This window comes from Entelurus aequoreus, linkage group LG10, assembly GCF_033978785.1.
Source record: "Entelurus aequoreus isolate RoL-2023_Sb linkage group LG10, RoL_Eaeq_v1.1, whole genome shotgun sequence".
Classification (NCBI taxonomy): Eukaryota; Metazoa; Chordata; class Actinopteri; order Syngnathiformes; family Syngnathidae; genus Entelurus; species Entelurus aequoreus.
In genome coordinates this window covers 7,241,504-7,259,752 of record NC_084740.1, presented here as the reverse complement: position 1 = coordinate 7,259,752, position 18,249 = coordinate 7,241,504, and the positions used below count along the sequence as shown (strand labels likewise).

At 39.6% G+C, this 18,249-nt stretch overlaps 2 protein-coding genes across 4 annotated transcripts in view; one reads left to right on the top strand and one right to left on the bottom strand.

Annotated features, from left to right (window-relative positions):
- The window catches only part of dixdc1a (DIX domain containing 1a), a 71,246-nt gene that overhangs the window by 2,613 nt on the left and 50,384 nt on the right, over positions 1-18,249 (top strand). For both annotated transcript variants that reach the window (XM_062059931.1, XM_062059930.1), the window contains exons 2-3: positions 17,164-17,202; positions 17,269-17,338. The gene's annotated coding sequence lies outside the window, so the exon portion shown is untranslated. The remainder of the gene's footprint in view (positions 1-17,163; positions 17,203-17,268; positions 17,339-18,249) is intronic.
- On the bottom strand, positions 7,319-17,897 carry nkapd1 (NKAP domain containing 1). Of its 2 annotated transcripts, none has more exons than XM_062059937.1 (6): positions 17,744-17,897; positions 17,215-17,291; positions 16,222-16,295; positions 16,040-16,159; positions 15,912-15,965; positions 7,319-8,085 (listed from the first exon to the last, which is right to left on the bottom strand). In XM_062059937.1, the coding sequence occupies exons 2-6, from the start codon at positions 17,281-17,283 to the stop codon at positions 7,686-7,688; spliced, it is 717 nt and encodes a 238-aa protein (XP_061915921.1). In that variant the 5' UTR covers positions 17,284-17,291; positions 17,744-17,897; the 3' UTR covers positions 7,319-7,685. The 2 variants fall into 2 exon arrangements, with proteins under 2 accessions (XP_061915921.1, XP_061915920.1); XM_062059936.1 differs by lacking the exon at positions 17,744-17,897 and adding an exon at positions 17,429-17,695.

Below are 18,249 nucleotides of genomic sequence, written 5' to 3'. Positions count from 1 at the left end.
GTGGGAAACCCACGGCCTGCCACTGGATCTCCTGCTGGCCCCACTATGGACTGGACTCTCACTATTATGTTAGATCCACTATGGACTGGACTCCCACACTATTATGTTAGATCCACTATGGACTGGACTCACTATTATGTTAAATCCACTATGGACTGGACTCTCACTATTATGTTAGATCCACTATGGACTGGACTCTCACTATTATGTTAGATCCACTATGGACTGGACTCCCACACTATTATGTTAGATCCACTATGAACTGGACTCTCACTATTATGTTAGATCCACTATGGACTGGACTCTCACTATTATGTTAGATCCACTATGGACTGGACTCCCACACTATTATGTTAGATCCACTATGGACTGGACTCACTATTATGTTAAATCCACTATGGACTGGACTCTCACTATTATGTTAGATCCACTATGGACTGGACTCCCACACTATTATGTTAGATCCACTATGGACTGGACTCTCACTATTATGTTAGATCCACTATGGACTGGACTCTCACTATTATGTTAGATCCACTATGGACTGGACTCCCACACTATTATGTTAGATCCACTATGAACTGGACTCTCACTATTATGTTAGATCCACTATGGACTGGACTCTCACTATTATGTTAGATCCACTATGGACTGGACTCCCACACTATTATGTTAGATCCACTATGGACTGGACTCACTATTATGTTAAATCCACTATGGACTGGACTCTCACTATTATGTTAGATCCACTATGGACTGGACTCCCCACACTATTATGTTAGATCCACTATGGACTGGACTCTCACTATTATGTTAGATCCACTATGGACTGGACTCTCACTATTATGTTAGATCCACTATGGACTGGACTCTCACTATTATGTTAGATCCACTATGGACTGGACTGCCACCATATGTTAGATCCACTATGGACTGGACTTTCACACTATTATGTTAGATCCACTATGGACTGGACTCCCACTATTATGTTAGATCCACTATGGACTGGACTCTCACTATTATGTTAGATCCACTATGGACTGGACTCTCACTATTATGTTAAATCCACTATGGACTGGACTCTCACTATTATGTTAGATCCACTATGGACTGACTCTCACTATTATGTTAGATTCCACTATGGACTGGACTCCCACACTATTATGTTAGATCCACTATGGACTGGACTCTCACTATTATGTTAGATCCACTATGGACTGGACTGCCACCATTATGTTAGATCCACTATGGACTGGACTTTCACACTATTATGTTAGATCCACTATGGACTGGACTCCCACTATTATGTTAGATCCACTATGGACTGGACTCTCACTATTATGTTAGATCCACTATGGACTGGACTCTCACTATTATGTTAAATCCACTATGGACTGGACTCTCACTATTATGTTAGATCCACTATAGACTGGACTCCCACACTATTATGTTAGATCACTATGGACTGGACTCTCACTATTATGTTAAATCCACTATGGACTGGACTCTCACTATTATGCTAGATCCACTATGGACTGGACTCTCACTATTATGTTAGATCCACTATGGACTGGACTCTCACTATTATGTTAGATCCACTATGGACTGGACTTTCACAATATTATGCTAGATCCACTATGGACTGGACTCTCACTATTATGTTAGATCCACTATGGACTGGACTTTCACAATATTATGCTAGATCCACTCAACGTCCATTTTACCGGTCACCTTAGAGGGGGAGGTCCCTCACATCTGCGGTCCCTCTCAAGGTTTCTTATTGTCATCCCACTGGGTTGAGTTTTTCCTTGCCCTGATATGGGATCTGAACCGAGGATGCCATTGTGGCTTGTGCAGCCCTTTGAGACACTTGTGATTTAGGGCTATATAAATAAACATTGATTGATTGATTGATTGATTTTGAGAGGTAATCATTGAAGTCGGACATCGCTGAAGGCCTAGGTGGGAAACACACGGCCCGCCACCCTGAGTTGGTCCTACAAGAAAGAGCCGTACGAGGGTCTAATTTCCAAGTTGTTTTTCGTAAATTATAGTCCAAAGGATAGGCATTTTTCCGTATGCGGCTACTCATGTATTTCAGCAAATCTGCTCCATTTCACATAGTCCATGTTGACCTGTCTATCCTCCGGCTGTCAAAACCAATTATAAATTCTTTGAACTTTTTTTTTGCATGTGGAAGTTGCAGCACGGCCTTCTCAGTTAGCCTATTGGCCCTCGTGTTGTGTACTTGCAACACATGTCTTCCTTCATCCCGATAGTGTTTTGTCTTCAAAAACGCCGCCAGACAATTCCTTCGCCCACGTCTCCTAACCGCCGTGTCAAATTTTGCGATGTGCCGCCGGGGGAGAAAAAACTGACCCGTGGCGGCGTGCGTGAGAATATGCTTTCAAGGGCGCCATTCATTAGAGTGTATATAGCAGGGGTCACCAACCTTTTTGAAAGCAAGAGCTACTTCTTGGGTACTGATTAATGCGAAGGGCTACCAGTTTGATGCACACTTAAATAAATTGCCAGAAATAGCCAATTTGCTCAATTTACCTTTAACTCTTTTATTATTAATAATTAATGATATTTACACTTAATTGAACGGTTTAAAAGAGGAGAAAATACGAAAAAAAAATGACAATTAAATTTTGAAACATAGTTTATCTTCAATTTCGACTCTTTAAAATTCAAAATTCAACCGAAAAAAAGAAGAGAAAAACGAGCTAATTCGAATGTTTTTGAAAAAATAAAAAAAATAATTTATGGGACATCATTAGTAATTTTTCCTGATTAAGATTAATTTTAGAATTTTGATGACATGTTTTAAATAGGTTCAAATCCAATCTGCACTTTGTTAGAATATATAACAAATTGGACCAAGCTATATTTCTAACAAAGACAAATCATTATTTCTTCTATATTTTCCAGAACAAAAATTTTAAAAGAAATTCAAAAGACTTTGAAATAAGATTCTACAGATTTTCTAGATTTGCCAGAATAATTTTTTTGAATTTTAATCATAAGTTTGAAGAAATATTTCACAAATATTCTTCATCGAAAAAACAGAAGCTAAAATGAAGAATTAAATTAAAATGTATTTATTATTCTTTACAATAAAAAAAATAAATTGACTTGAACATTGATTTAAATTGTCAGGAAAGAAGAGGAAGGAATTTAAAAGGTAAAAAGGTATATGTGTTTAAAAATCCTAAAATCATTTTTAAAGTTGTATTTTTTTCTCTAAAATTGTCTTTCTGAAAGTTATAAGAAGCAAAGTAAAAAAAATAATGAAATTATTTAAACAAGTGAAGACCAAGTCTTTAAAATATTTTCTTGGATTTTCAAATTCTATTTGAGTTTTGTCTCTCTTAGAATTAAAAATGTCGGGCAAAGCGAGACCAGCTTGCTAGTAAATAAATACAATTTAAAAAATAGAGGCAGCTCACTGGTAAGTGCTGCTATTTGAGCTATTTTTAGAACAGGCCAGCGGGCTACTCATCTGGTCCTTACGGGCTACCTGGTGCCCGCGGGCACCACGTTGGTGACCCCTGGTATGTAGCATCAATTTGTAGGTTCAGGGCTGTTAACGGTGTCATTTACTTCCTTTCTGAGACATTAAGCAAAAGTGCGCCATCACGAGGCCGTATAGGAGACAGACTGCTGCACTGAACACAACAAGTGAGTACATAACAAGACTATACACGTTTCTAAGTGATTATGTCATCTTTTACACTTGTACTGCTTCAATAGATTAGTGTTTTTCAACCCTTTTTTGAGTCAAGGCACATTTTTTTCATTAAAAAAAAAAAAAAAAAAAAAAGAAACTCAGAAGGCTATAACATTTTCGGGACTTACAGATAGATGGCAAATACACAAAAGCAAGTACCCACTAAAACGTGGGCGGGCCGTGCGTTTCCCACCTAGGCCTTCAGCGATGTCCGACTTCAATGATTACCTCACAAAATACAGTGGCGGGCCGTGCGTTTCCCACCTAGGCCTTCAGCGATGTCCAACTTCAATGATTACCTCTTAAAATACAGTGGCGGGCCGTGCGTTTCCCACCTAGGCCTTCAGAGATGTCCGACTTCAATGATTACCTCTCAAAATGTAGACTTTTGTGATTTAGGGCTATATAAATAAATATTGATTGATTGATTGAAAATACAGAGGCGGGCCGTGCGTTTCCCACCTAGGCCTTCAGCGATGTCCGACTTCAATGATTACCTCTCAAAATACAGTGGCGGGCCATGCGTTTCCCATCTAGGCCTTCAGCGATGTCCAACTTCAATGATTACCTCTTAAAATACAGTGGCAGGGCGTGCGTTTCCCACCTAGGCCTTCAGCGATGTCCGACTTCAATGATTACCTCAAAATCCAGTGGCGGACCGTGCGTTTCCCACCTATGCCTTCAGCGATGTCCGACTTCAATGATTACCTCTCAAAACACAGTGGCGGGCCATGCGTTTCCCATCTAGGCCTTCAGAGATGTCCGACTTCAATGATTACTTCTCAAAACACAGTGGCGGAATGTGCGTTTCCCACCTAGGCCTTCAGAGATGTCCGACTTCAATGATTACCTCTCAAAATACAGCGGCGGGCCGTGCGTTTCCCACCTAGGCCTTCAGCGATGTCCGACTTTAATGATTACCTCTCAAAATACAGTGGCGGGCCGTGCGTTTCCCATCTAGGCCTTCAGCGATGTCTGACTTCAATGATTACCTCTCAAAACACAGTGGCGGGCCGTGCGTTTCCCACCTAGGCCTTCAGCGATGTCCGACTTCAATGATTACCTCTCAAAACACAGTGGCGGGCCAAGCGTTTCCCACCTAGGCCTTCAGCGATGTCCGACTTCAATGATTACCTCTCAAAATACAGTGGCAGACGGTACTTTTCCGACCTAGGCCTTCAGCGATGTCAGACTTCAATGATTACCTCTCAAAATACAGTGGCGGGCCGTGTGTTTCCCACCTAGGCCTTCAGTGATGTCCGACTTCAATGATCACCTATCAAAATATAGTTTCTGACTGTGGGTTTCCCACATAGGCCTTCAGTGAAGTCCGACTTCAATGATTACCTCTTAAAACAGTGTTTGGTGTGCATTGGGAAATGATGCAATTCTACCTAATTGGTCAAAAAAATATTGTTTGCAAACCAATCATAATCCGCAAATAATGTGCCGTTGTAGTGTGTCCATGCTGTCTGGAGTTCAGCAGAGTAACCATGTTATACTCTTCCATACCAGTAGGTGGCAGCAGGGAGATAATTGCTTTGTGAGCCTACATTGAATTATTGATGCATGGATGGTTATGGTTTGAAGTCATATCCAACAATTGCGTCAGGGAACAACTAGTCCTATATCACAACAAATGGCAATCACATGGTTATTGTCAGTACTCAGATAACCAGGACTACAACCATTTCCAGCAATGGTTATACTGGTGAAACATGCTTAGCAGCCTAATGTCAGCCCAAAACTAAAGAGAATACATGTTACCAAGGTATGACTATAGGCTACTGTTTCAAACCTTTTAGTGGTTTGCAAACAATATTTTTTGGACCAATTAGGTAGAATTGCATCATTTCCCAGGGCACACCAAACACTGTGTTTTAAGAGGTAATCATTGAAGTCAGACATCGCTGAAGGCCTAGGTGGGAAACGCACGGCCCGCCACTGTATTTTGAGAGGTAATCTTTGAAGTCGGACATCGCTGAAGGCCTAGGTGGGAAACGCACGGCCCGCCACTGTACTTTGAGAGGTAATCATTGAAGTTGGACATCGCTGAAGGCCTAGGTGTGAAACGCACGGACCGCCACTGTATTTTGAGAGGTAATCATTGAAGTCGGACATCGCTGAAGACTTACGTGGGAAACGCACGGCCTGCCACTGTGTTTTGAGGTAATCATTGAAGTCAGACATCGCTGAAGGCCTAGGTGGGAAACGCACGCCCTGCCACTGTGTTTTGAGAGGTAATCATTGAAGTCGGACATCACTGAAGGCCTAGGTGGGAAACGCACGGCCCGCCACTGTATTTTGAGAGGTAATCATTGAAGTCGGACATCACTGAAGGCCTAGGTGGGAAACGCACGGCCCGCCACTGTATTTTGAGAGGTAATCATTGAAGTCGGACATCACTGAAGGCCTAGGTGGGAAACGCACGGCCCGCCACTGTATTTTGAGAAGTAATATTTGAAGTCGGACAACGCTGAAGGCCAAGGTGAGAAAACCACGTGTTTTGAGAGGTAATCATTGAAGTCGGAAATCGCTGAAAGCCTAGGTGGGAAACGCACGGACCGCCACTGTGTTTTGAGAGGTAATCATTGAAGTCGGACATCGCTGAAGGCCTAAGTGGGAAACGCACGGACCGCCACTGTATTTTGAGAGGTAATCTTTGAAGTCGGACATCGCTGAAGGCCTAGGTGGGAAACGCACGGGCCGCCGCTGTGTTTTGAGAGGTAATCATTGAAGTCGGACATCGCTGAAGGCCTAGGTGTGAAACGCACGGACCGCCACTGTATTTTGAGGTAATCTTTGAAGTCGGACATCGCTGAAGGCCTAGGTGGGAAACGCACGCCCTGCCACTGTATTTTGAGAGGTAATCATTGAAGTCGGACATCGCTGAAGGCCTAGGTGGGAAACGCACGGCCCGCCACTGTATTTTGAGAGGTAATCATTGAAGTCGGACATCACTGAAGGCCTAGGTGGGAAACGCACGGCCCGCCACTGTGTTGAGAGGTAATCATTGAAGTCGGACATCACTGAAGGCCTAGGTGGGAAACGCACGGCCCGCCACTGTATTGTGAGAAGTAATCTTTGAAGTCGGACAACGCTGAAGGCCAAGGTGAGAAAACCACGTGTTTTGAGAGGTAATCATTGAAGTCGGACATCGCTGAAAGCCTAGGTGGGAAACGCACGGACCGCCACTGTGTTTTGAGAGGTAATCATTGAAGTCGGACATCGCTGAAGGCCTAGGTGGGAAACGCACGGACCGCCACTGTATTTTGAGGTAATCTTTGAAGTCGGACATCGCTGAAGGCCTAGGTGGGAAACGCACATTTGAGAATGACAATACATTTTACCAAGGTATGCCTATAGGCTACTGTTTCAAACGTTTTAGTGGTTTGCAAACAATATTTTTTCGACCAAATAGAATTGCATCATTTCCCAGGGCACACCAAACAATACCTCACTAGTGCGCCGCAGCGCAGTGGTTGAAAAACACTGCATTAGATTACGTCTCGCCTAGTGAGAGAGTGTAGGCCTCCGTGTTGAATTGCAGGCCCAATCTTTACAGGTGAGATTGATTCACTGGTTTTAATATTCTGTATATTAAGAGCTGTGTGAGGCTTCAGTTGTAAAAAAATAAAAACATCATTTAAAATCAGAAAAATCCACTTTAAAAAAAAATAAATGCAGCAATGATTTATTTTCCTAGCACTTATTCTGTTCAGGGCCAAGCTGGAGGGTCCACCATGCAATCACAGGACAAATTGACTCACATTCACGCCTATGAACAACTAACTATGTGCACACCTGGAAAAAATGCTGGTAATTCCATGTTCAAATACAATTTTTAAAAAAAACGGTAAGCCCGAGTTGAGAGGTTATAAAGAGTAAAAAGTGATGGAATGGTCCATAGAGTGTTGAAAAAGACCTGAGATGAGGATATTCCCTGCCAGCCTTATTCTCCAGAGCTTTCATCAGAGCTCTTCTCGCCCGCCGCCCGCCAGTCTTTTCTCCGCTTCTTCTTCGAGTCGGAGCGTTTGTGAGAGTCCGGATTTCTCCTTTTGTGACTGTGCGTCCGTCGGCCGCGGCCCTCGTCCTCCTCGTCCCTCCTCTCCCTCGTTTTGTCGCTTTTCTTACTCCGATGTCGGCTTTTCGTCTCCCTCTCCTTGTCTTTGTCCGCGTTGCCGCCGCCGTCGCTACTGCGATCGGCGCACGACCACTCGGACCTTTTCCGCTTTCCCTCCTCCGCCTCTTTCTTCCTCTTCTTCTTCTTATGGGAAGATCTTTTGGAGTGTCTTGACCTGGACTCTTTGTGTCTGCGCTGCTCTGTCTTCTTGCTTGAGCTGCTTTTATCACTAAAAATAGAGTGCAGAAAAGTAGCAGTTATTTATTTTCATACGCCAAATAACAAATGATTTTATATATATATATATATATATATATATATATATATACATACGCATGGTTTTCTACACCAAAATTAATCTATTTATTCTTTATTCTTATTCTACCTTCCACATTTTCCCCCCCGATTCAAACCATTCCAACTTCAAACTGTTCAGCCTATTCGGGAATCGCGGGCTTTCCCTTGACAGATTCCAAAAACTTCAAGATTTCCTAGAATTCCAGGTTTTCCGGGACAATTTTCCCATTCAAAATGAATTGGCCATTTTTCAAACTTCCACCATTTCCACATTTTTCAACCTATTCAAACCATTCCACCTTCAAAATATTCCAGCATCCTGGAAATTCAAACTATCATTTTTTTCAAGTTAAAAAAAATTTCCAGGAATTGCCACAATTCCTATGTTCACCCTTTTTTTCTGGCGACTACTCCTTCCCCATTTTTCAACCCACTTCAACCGTTCCACCGTCCAAACATTCCTCTTAATCAGGACAAAAAAACAAAGTTTGTTTTTGAACTGGAAAAATTCCCGGTTTTCCCAAAATTCCAGGAATTCCGTAATACCATTTCTCAGTTGAAAATGATACTACTTGAACATATTCCACCATCCTGGAAATTCAAACTATCATTTTTTCAAGTTAAAAAGAATTCCAGGAATTTCCACAATTCCTATTTTCACCCTTTTTTTCTGGCAACTACTCCTTCACTAAAATGGTGTGCTCTCCTTTAACAATTTTTTTTTTTAATTCACGGATTTCCAAGAATTCCCAGTTTTCAGGGACATTTTTCCCATTCAAGATGAATTGGCCATTTTCAAAACTTCCACCATTTCCACATTTTCAACCGATTCAAACCATTCCACTTACAACATATTCCAGCATCCTGGAAATTCAAACTATAATTTTTTCAAGTTAAAAACAATTCCAGAAATTGCCACAATTCCTGGTTTTTCAAACCCTATTTTCACCCTTTTTTCTGGCGACTACTCCTTCCCCATCTTTCAACCCACTTCAACCGTTCCACCGTCCAAACATTCCTCTTAATCAGGACAAAAAAACAAAGTTCGTTTTTTAACTGGAAAAATTCCCGGTTTTCCCAAAATTCCAGGAATTCCGTAATACCATTTCTCAGTTGAAAATGTTACTACTTGAACATTTCTCGACCGGTTTGAAAAATTCCAACACCAACCATCTCAACTCATTCCGATTTTTTTTTTTACATTTTCTAAAAAATTCCCACTTTTTCCGAAATTCCCACTTTTCCATGAAATTTCCATTGAAATGAATGGGACATTTTTCAAAGTTCCACAATTCCCACATTTTTCATCAAATTCACCATTCAAAATATTCAGCCTGTTCAAAATTGTGTGCTCTCCTTTACATTTTTTTTTTAATTCCCGGATTTCCAAGAATTCCCAGTTTTCAGGGACATTTTTCCCATTCAAGATGAATTGGACATTTTCAAAACTTCCACCATTTCCACATTTTCAACCGATTCAAACCATTCCACTTACAACATATTCCAGCATCCTGGAAATTCAAACTATAATTTTTTCAAGTTAAAAACAATTCCAGAAATTGCCACAATTCCTGGTTTTTCAAACCCTATTTTCACCCTTTTTTCTGGCGACTACTCCTTCCCCATTTTTCAACCCACTTCAACCGTTCCACTGTCCAAACATTCCTCTGAATCAGGACAAAAAACAAAGTTTGTTTTTTAACTGGAAAAATTCCCGGTTTTCCCGAAATTCCTGGAATTCCGTAATACGATTTCTCAGTTGAAAATTTTACTACTTAAACATTTCTCGACCGATTTGAAAAATTCCAACACCAACCATTTCAACTCATTCAGAAATTGTTTTAACATTTTCTAGAAAATTCTAATTTTTTTACATTTTCAAAAAAATTCCCACTTTTCCCGAATTTCCCAAATGTACATCAAATTTCCATTGAAATGAATGGGACATTTTTCAAAGTTCCACAATTTCCAAATTTGTCATCCAATTCAAACTGTTCCAACTTCAAAATATTCAGCCTGTTCAAAATGGTGTGCTCTCCTTTAAACATTTTTTAAAATTCCCGGATTTCCAAGAATTCCTAGTTTTCAGGGACATTTTTCCCATTCAAAATGAATTGGCCATTTTTCAAACTTCCACCATTTCCACATTTTTCAACCGATTCAAACCATTCCAACATCAACATATTCAACCATCCTGGAAATTCAAACTATAATTTTTTCAAGTTAAAAACAATTCCAGGAATTGCCACAATTCCTGGTTTTTCAAACCCTATTTTCACCCTTTTTTCTGGCGACTACTCCTTCCCCATTTTTCAACCCACTTCAACCGTTCCACCGTCCAAACATTCCTCTGAATCAGGACAAAAAACTAAGTTTGTTTTTTAACTGGAAAAATTCCCGGTTTTCCCGAAATTCATGGAATTCCGTAATACGATTTCTCAGTTGAAAATTTTACTACTTAAACATTTCTCGACCGATTTGAAAAATTCCAACACCAACCATTTCAACTCATTCAGAAATTGTTTTAACATTTTGTAGAAAATTCTAATTTTTTTACATTTTCAAAAAAATTCCCACTTTTCCCGAATTTCCCAAATTTACATCAAATTTCCATTGAAATGAATGGGACATTTTTCAAAGTTCCACAATTTCCACATTTTTCATCCAATTCAAACTGTTCCAACTTCAAAATATTTAGCCTGTTCAAAATTGTGTGCTCTCCTTTAACCATTTTTTAAAATTCCCGGATTTCCAAGAATTCCTAGTTTTCAGGGACATTTTTCCCATTCAAAATGAATTGGCCATTTTTAAAACTTCCACCATTTCCGCATTTTTCAACCGATTCAAACCATTCCACCTACAACATATTCCACCATCCTGGAAATTCAAACTATCATTTTTTTCAAGTTAAAAAAAATTCTAGGAATTGCCACAATTCCTGGTTTTTCAAACCCTATTTTCACCCTTTTTTCTGGCGACTACTCAATCCCCATTTTTCAAACCAATTCAACCGCTCCACCGTCCAAACATTCCTCTTACAAAAAAACTTCTTTTTTTTTTAACTGGAAAAATTCCCGGTTTTCCCGAAATTCCAGGGATTCCTTAATACCATTTCTCAGTTGAAAATGATGCTACTTCAATATTTCTCGACCGATTTGAAAAATTCCAACACCAACCATTTCAACTCATTCAGAAAATTCAAATTTTTTAACATTTTCCAAAAGATTCCCGCTTTTCCCGAAATTCCCATGAAATTTCCATTGAAATGATTGGGACATTTTTCAAAGTTCCACAATTCCCACATTTTTCATCCAATTCCAACCATTCCAACTTCAAAATATTCAGCCTGTTCAAAATATTCAGCCTGTTCAAAATTGTGTGCTCTCCTTCAACAATTTTTTAAAAATTCACAGATTTCCAAGAATTCCCAGTTTTCAGGGACATTTTTCCCATTCAAAATGAATTGGCCATTTTTTAAACTTCCACAACTCACAGTTTTGAACCTATTCAAATCATCCCAACATCAACACATTTCAGCATCCTGGAAATTCAAACTATAATTTTTTCAAGTTAAAAAAAATTCCAGAAATTGCCACAAATCCTGATTTTTCAAACTCTATTTTCACCCTTTTTCTGGTGACTACTCCATCCCCATTTTTCAACCCACTTCAACCGTTCCACCGTCCAAACATTCCTCTTAATTAGGACAAAAAAACAAAGTTTGTTTTTGAACTGGAAAAATTCCCGGTTTTCAAAAACACATCACAAAGTTCGCTTTTTTTTTTTAACAACATCACTGATTATACTCACTGCAGACTTTAGGACAGCCAACAAACATAAAAAAACATCACTTACTGTACAATGTCTGCTGTCATTAAGACTGATAGAATCTTGTTATAGTCCCGTTTAGATGAAGAATGACTTATAAGCCACGCGAAGGAAAAAATAGGGGTGAAACCAAGCTTCTTTTCGTGTAGTTCTTGCCATTTACGAGTCTAAATTGGCTGTCAAAGTGTACCAAATGGTCGGATTACATCTTCTACTATCCAGGTGAAAGGCATGATTTATGATCTACAATCATCATCATAATATCACTAATAATCATGAAATTTCAATGGAGTATTGTTGGCACTTTTAAAAAAAAAAAAATGTATTGGGTTTTATGGGCGAAACACTTTTGTTTAAAAGTTACAATTAGAGATGTCCGATAATATCGGCAGTCCAATATTATCGGCCGATAAATGCTTTAAAATGTAATATCGGAAATTATCGGTATCGGTTTCAAAAAGTAAAATGTAAGACTTTATAAAACGCAGCTGTACGGAGTGGTACACGGACGTAGGGAGAAGTACAGAGCAGTTGCGTCTCCCAGTCAGCAGCCCCTCCCCCATCCCCTCTCCCACACACAACACAGGAGTTGCAGCCCGACTGCAGCATGAGAAGTTTACTGGCGACGCTTGATGACCTCATCAAACCGCCGCCAGCGGAGCATAACGACAACAAGAGTGTGTTGTTGCCGGTGCTGTAGCCGTGGCTAACAAGCGAGCTCGCTCGGTGACTGACTGACACCATGTCTATGGTTTGGGATTATTTTAAAGTGTCTCTGAGGGATAAAAAACTGGCAATTTGCAAAGACTGCAAAAAGTTGGTTATGCGAGGAGGAACCAAGACGTCTTCCTTTTAATACGAGCAATTTGATCTCCCACCTCTTCAAGAATCATAAGGAGATACACGGTGAATACAAGCGGAAGATGGGTGAAAATCAAACAGCGAAAAAAAGTAGTACCACAGTTGTCGCTTAAAGACTCCGCCGAGAAAAAACTAAATTTCAACAAAAACCACCCCTGTCTCAAGGCAGCATTTCAGAAGCTCTGACTGACTGCTAGGCCACTTCAAGCACTCACCACTAGCTTGCAGCACATTTGTGTTACTCATACAAATACGTTAGAGCAGGGCAGATTGAGTCCAGTTTATAATTTCCTGTTATACAGTATGCCAGGCAGTCTACTAAAAGAGGACTATGTTATTGTTTACTTTATGACTCTAGTACACTCTGGACTGAAGCTGTGTGCCTTCATTGTTTTTGTAGCTGTTGTTTTGATGCATGTTTAAAAAAATAATAAAAATAATGCACTTTGTGAAAGTATAGTACTTTTCCATAGTTGTAGTGGGTCTCAGGGAGAGCATGTCCCAAATTCCAAGCTCCTGTTTTGAGGCATGTTAAAAAAAATTATGCACTTTGTGACTTCAATAATAAATATGGCAGTGCCATGTTGGCATTTTTTTCCATAACTTGTGTTGATTTATTTTGGAAAATTCTGTTACATTGTTTAATGCATCCAGCAGGGCATCACAACAAAATTAGGCATAATAATGTGTTAATTCCACCACTCTATATATCGGTATCGGTTGATATCGGAATCTGTAATTAAGAGTTGAACAATATCGGATATCTACTTATAACAATATCACTAATAATCAAGAAATTTCAATGGAGTATTGTTGGCACTTTTATAAAAAAATAATTATGGGCGAAACGGTTGCGCTGTAGGCAAACTTATTTAAAAGTTAGAATGCATTGAAAAAAATACCTCCGTCGACATGTCTTGTAAACAAAATAAGTGAAGTGCTTGCAGTAGAGATGTCCGATAATTATCGGACTGCCGATATTATCGGCCGATAAATGCTTTAAAATGTAATATCAGAAATTATCCGTATCGGTTTCAAAAAGTAAAATTTATGACTAAAACGCAGCTGTACGGAGCGGTACACGGACGTAGGGAGAAGTACAGAGCGCCAATAAACCTTACAGCAGGCATGTCCAAAGTGCGGCCCGAGGGCCATTTGTGGCCCCCAGCTAATTTGTTAACGGCCCCCGGCACATTCTGCAAATACTACAATAAAAATTTAAAACATGAAAAAGTGTAATAAAAGAGTAAACAGGTGAAATGTAACAAGAAAAAGTGGCAATGTTGACACTAATAACACAAAGCTGCCAAACGGACTGTTATTGACCTATTGAAGGCTCCAATTACTTCACTGGAACAGTTCCACTTTGAAATATTTTGGGGGGAAAATATTGCATATTTTGTGCGAAACTAATTTTCTTTCACAAAAAGGGCAACAAACAAACAAAAAAAATGAAAAAGTTATAAAATCTTATAATCAACAGATCTACAGACTTAAGCGTTAATAGTAAAAAAAAAAAAAAAGAAATTTGGCTTATTTTCAACACTTATTCTTTTTATTTTTTTATTGTTATGAATTATTGACCTATTTAAGGTTCCAATTACTTCACATCAAATATTCCACTTTGAAATGTTTTGGGGGAAAATGTTGCATGTTTTGTGTGTTTGCCATGTAAATAAGGGTTTTGACATAAAGGGCATAAACATAAATACAACATTTAAAAAGACGTTATAACGACAGACAGACCTGAAGTTGATCTCGAGATTCAAGCGTTAAATGAAAAAATAATAATTTATGACTTATTTCTAACATTTTTATGACTGAGACCCTTCCGGGTACCGGGGACCAAACTTGAGGAAAGCCATAAAGGTTAAAATATATATATATATATATATATTGTATTGGTTTTATAAAAAGGTAAAATATAAAAATGGCCCTGGCATGCTTTGATTTTTCAGTCTGTGGCCCTGAGTGGAAAAAGTTTGGACACCCCTGCCTTAAAGGCACTGCCTTTGCGTGCCGGCCCAATCACATAATATCTACGGCTTTTCACACACACAAGTGAATGCAATGCATACTTGGTCAACAGCCATACAGGTCACACTGAGGGTGCCCGTATAAACAACTTTAACACTGTTACAAATATGCGCTGTGGCAAGAATGACAAACACATTTCGGGAGAACATCCGCACCGTAACACAACATAAACACAACAGAACTAGGGCTGCAACTAACGATTAATTTGATAATGGATTCATCTGTCGATTATTACTTCGATTAATAATCGGATAAAAGAGACAAACTACATTTCTATCCTATCCAGTATTTTATTGAAAAAAAACAGCATACTGGCACCATACTTATTTTGATTATTGTTTCTCAGCTGTTGTAGCTTATAAATAAAGGTTTATTAAAAAATATATATATATATTTTTTTTAAATAAAAAATAAAATAAAAAAAACCCCTGCGCACGCACAAAGCATAGATCCAACGAATCGATGACTAAATTAATCGGCAACTATTTCATTAATCGATTTTAATCGATTAGTTGTTGCAGCCCTAAACAGAACAAATACCCAGAACCCCTTGCAGCACTAACTCTTCCGGGACGCTACAATATACACCCCCACTACCCCCCATCCCCCCAACTCAACCCCGCCCACCTCAACCTCTCAGGGAGAGCATGTCCCAAATTCCAAGCTGCTGTTTTGAGGCATGTTAAAAAAAATAATGCACTGTGACTTCAATAATAAATATGGCAGTGCCATGTTGGCATTTTTTTTCCATAACTTGAGTTGATTTATTTTGGAAAACCTTGTTACATTGTTTAATGCATCCAGCGGGGCACCACAACAAAATTAGGCATAATAATGTGTTAATTCCACGACCGTGTATATCGGTATCGGTTGATAATGGTAATTAAGAGTTGGACAATATCGGATATCGGCAGAAAAGCCATTATCGGACATCTCTAGTTGGAATGCATTGGAAAAAATACCTCCGTCTTCATGTCTTTTATAATGATCGTGAACAAAATAAGTGAAGTGTTTGCAGTGTTGCCCCTTTACCTGCCACTCCCAAACTCCTCTGGATAAAGCTCCTTGAAGCCACTGTGTCCCCATCTGCAGAGAGAATTGTTTTAATATTTGCAATTGCAGTGACACCAGAGTGCGGACACGATGCACCACTTCCAAACCTGTCTGGATCGTTGTCCTCAAATTCATAGAGCTTACGCGTCCAGTATCGAGCCTCCCTGTCATCGTGATCTGAGGAGACTCTGGACTGATAGGACATTCGATCACAGTGCATGTGACCCCTGAATAAAACAATTAAATGTCAGCAAAAAGTCATTTGTTTTAAAAGTGAAGCTGCTCCTACCTGGTTGTCTTCTCGTCGCTCACGTGATTGACTTCCATGTCTCGCATCTTCCACATCTCGGTCTCTTCCTGGATCTATAGTGCAGAGGGTAAGTGATTAGGGCTCAGCTTATAATGCTGTTATTCTCACAGAAAGGCTGCTTAATTAGGTAAATCTGCACCATCTAATGCTTACTTTTGATTGTTATTGTCATATTCAGTCAATACTATGCATTATTGTGGTCTCCTGCAGGGATTCTCAAACTGTGGTATGCCTAAGAATCACTTAATTAAGTGATTAGTGTTTTATTTTTTTCATTTTACTGTTCAAACTGTGCGTAATGTGTTGAAAAAATATTAAATATGTTTTGTTTTTTTTAAAAAAGGATGCCTTGTGTTTAATGAATACTTAGGCCTACTATGCTACTGTATTTAAATGTTGGTCATTATGGCGGGACTGTGAGAGCTAAGTATTTTCTGGAGTGGTATTTGGTAAACAAAGTTTGAAAACACACTGATCTACTGTATAAAATAACCACAGAAGAAGCAAAATGTATGTCAAATATCACTATACTCACAGACGACCGTGTTTTTTGCAAGTTTGAACATTTTAGCATCAAATATTTTACATCCCGAAGTACGCTTTGTGTTTGTGGTTTTCGGAAATGTAAATAGTTTTTAAGCCACTACAATTGTGTAGACGGGAGGAGCTGGACGAAGTGGCTGGGGAGAGGGAAGTCTGGGCTTCTCTGCTTAGGCTGCCGCCCCCGCGACCCGACCTCGGATAGGCGGAAGAAAATGGATGGATGGATGGATGGATACTCATGTTTTCTATTTTTACTTTTGTAAACACTTTTAGGATATCTTGACTTGAAAAAATGTTTTTTACTAACACCCCCCCTCATATATTTGTGGACCATTTATCATCACAAAAATTCACATTTTCAATTGAAACTTTTTACAGGTAAGAGTGGAGTTTGAATACAACACAAAGCGTTCAAAGGTGGGTGTTCACCTTGTTGTGAGCATCGGTATGGCGGATGATATTTCTTAGATATTTCTTCCCCAGAGTCTGCTTGGACATGCTGGATCCTGACGTGGGACAAAAGAAAAACGTGGTCACACAAACTGATTATAAGGTAAGTCAACACACGACTAGATTATTGGTATTTCGTGAGTTCAAACCCCGGCCGAGTCATACCAAAGACTATAAAAATGGGAGCCATTACCTTCCTGCTTGGGACTCTGCATCAAGGGTTGGAATTGAGGGTTAAATCACTAAAATGACAACCGAGCGCGGCCAACGCTGCTGCTCACTGCTCCCCTCAACTCCCAGGGGGTGGAACAAGGGGATGGGTCAAATGCAGAGGGTAATTTCACCACACCCAGTGTGTGTGCGTGACTATCAGTGGTACTTTAACTTTATATATCGGTAATAACCTGGCATACACAAAGTATCAGCTTGCAGCTGGAGGAAGCTGATGGTTAAGACTAGCAAATACGGTCGCCTAAACAGGATGGAAATGAGGATTTATTGTACTTACGTTTGTTTGACGACGGGACAGGTGGGCTATTGTCGATTTTATTTGTCCAAAGCGTGGAGTTTTAAAAGACAGAGAAGGAAAGCTTTGGGTGAATTACATCGCTTGTGGGTTTCGCTATTGCTTCCGTTTTCGTCATCACGCGTTATACGTCAGAGTAAAGCCATGGCGTCGATTGGCTGTGAAATCTGTCAATCACAGTCTGGACCTATGAGTGAAAGGGAGTTCAACCGCCCGTATGAGAGGTCCTCTAGCTTAAAGCGAGCTCACCCGCCAAACGTCAGCTGAATGTTCATTGGTTAGTACGTTGTTGTTGTTTTTTTTAGAGAGAAAACTCAAAAATAGCGTTTTTTTATGTTAGTTCCAGGTTTATTATAAAAGATTGCATGTTCTATAAATATGTTTCATATATGGTTGTTTTTTTGTATATAGATAAAACACAAAGTATTGTCTCAAGATTCATAATAAACAGGAAGTTAGCCAAACTCCGATTCGAACAGTGGTCGATA

What these genes read in the sequence shown, in the direction of transcription:
- nkapd1 (XM_062059936.1), bottom strand. Translation starts at nt 17,450, where the DNA reads ATGCAGAGTCCCAAGCAGGAAG. An exon ending in GCAGAGTCCCAAGCAGGAAG is followed by an intron (nt 17,292 to 17,428) that starts GTAATGGCTCCC and finishes GTCCCACGTCAG; the next exon opens with GATCCAGCATGTCCAAGCAG. An exon ending in GAGGACAACGATCCAGACAG is followed by an intron (nt 15,966 to 16,039) that starts GTTTGGAAGTGG and finishes TTCTCTCTGCAG; the next exon opens with ATGGGGACACAGTGGCTTCA.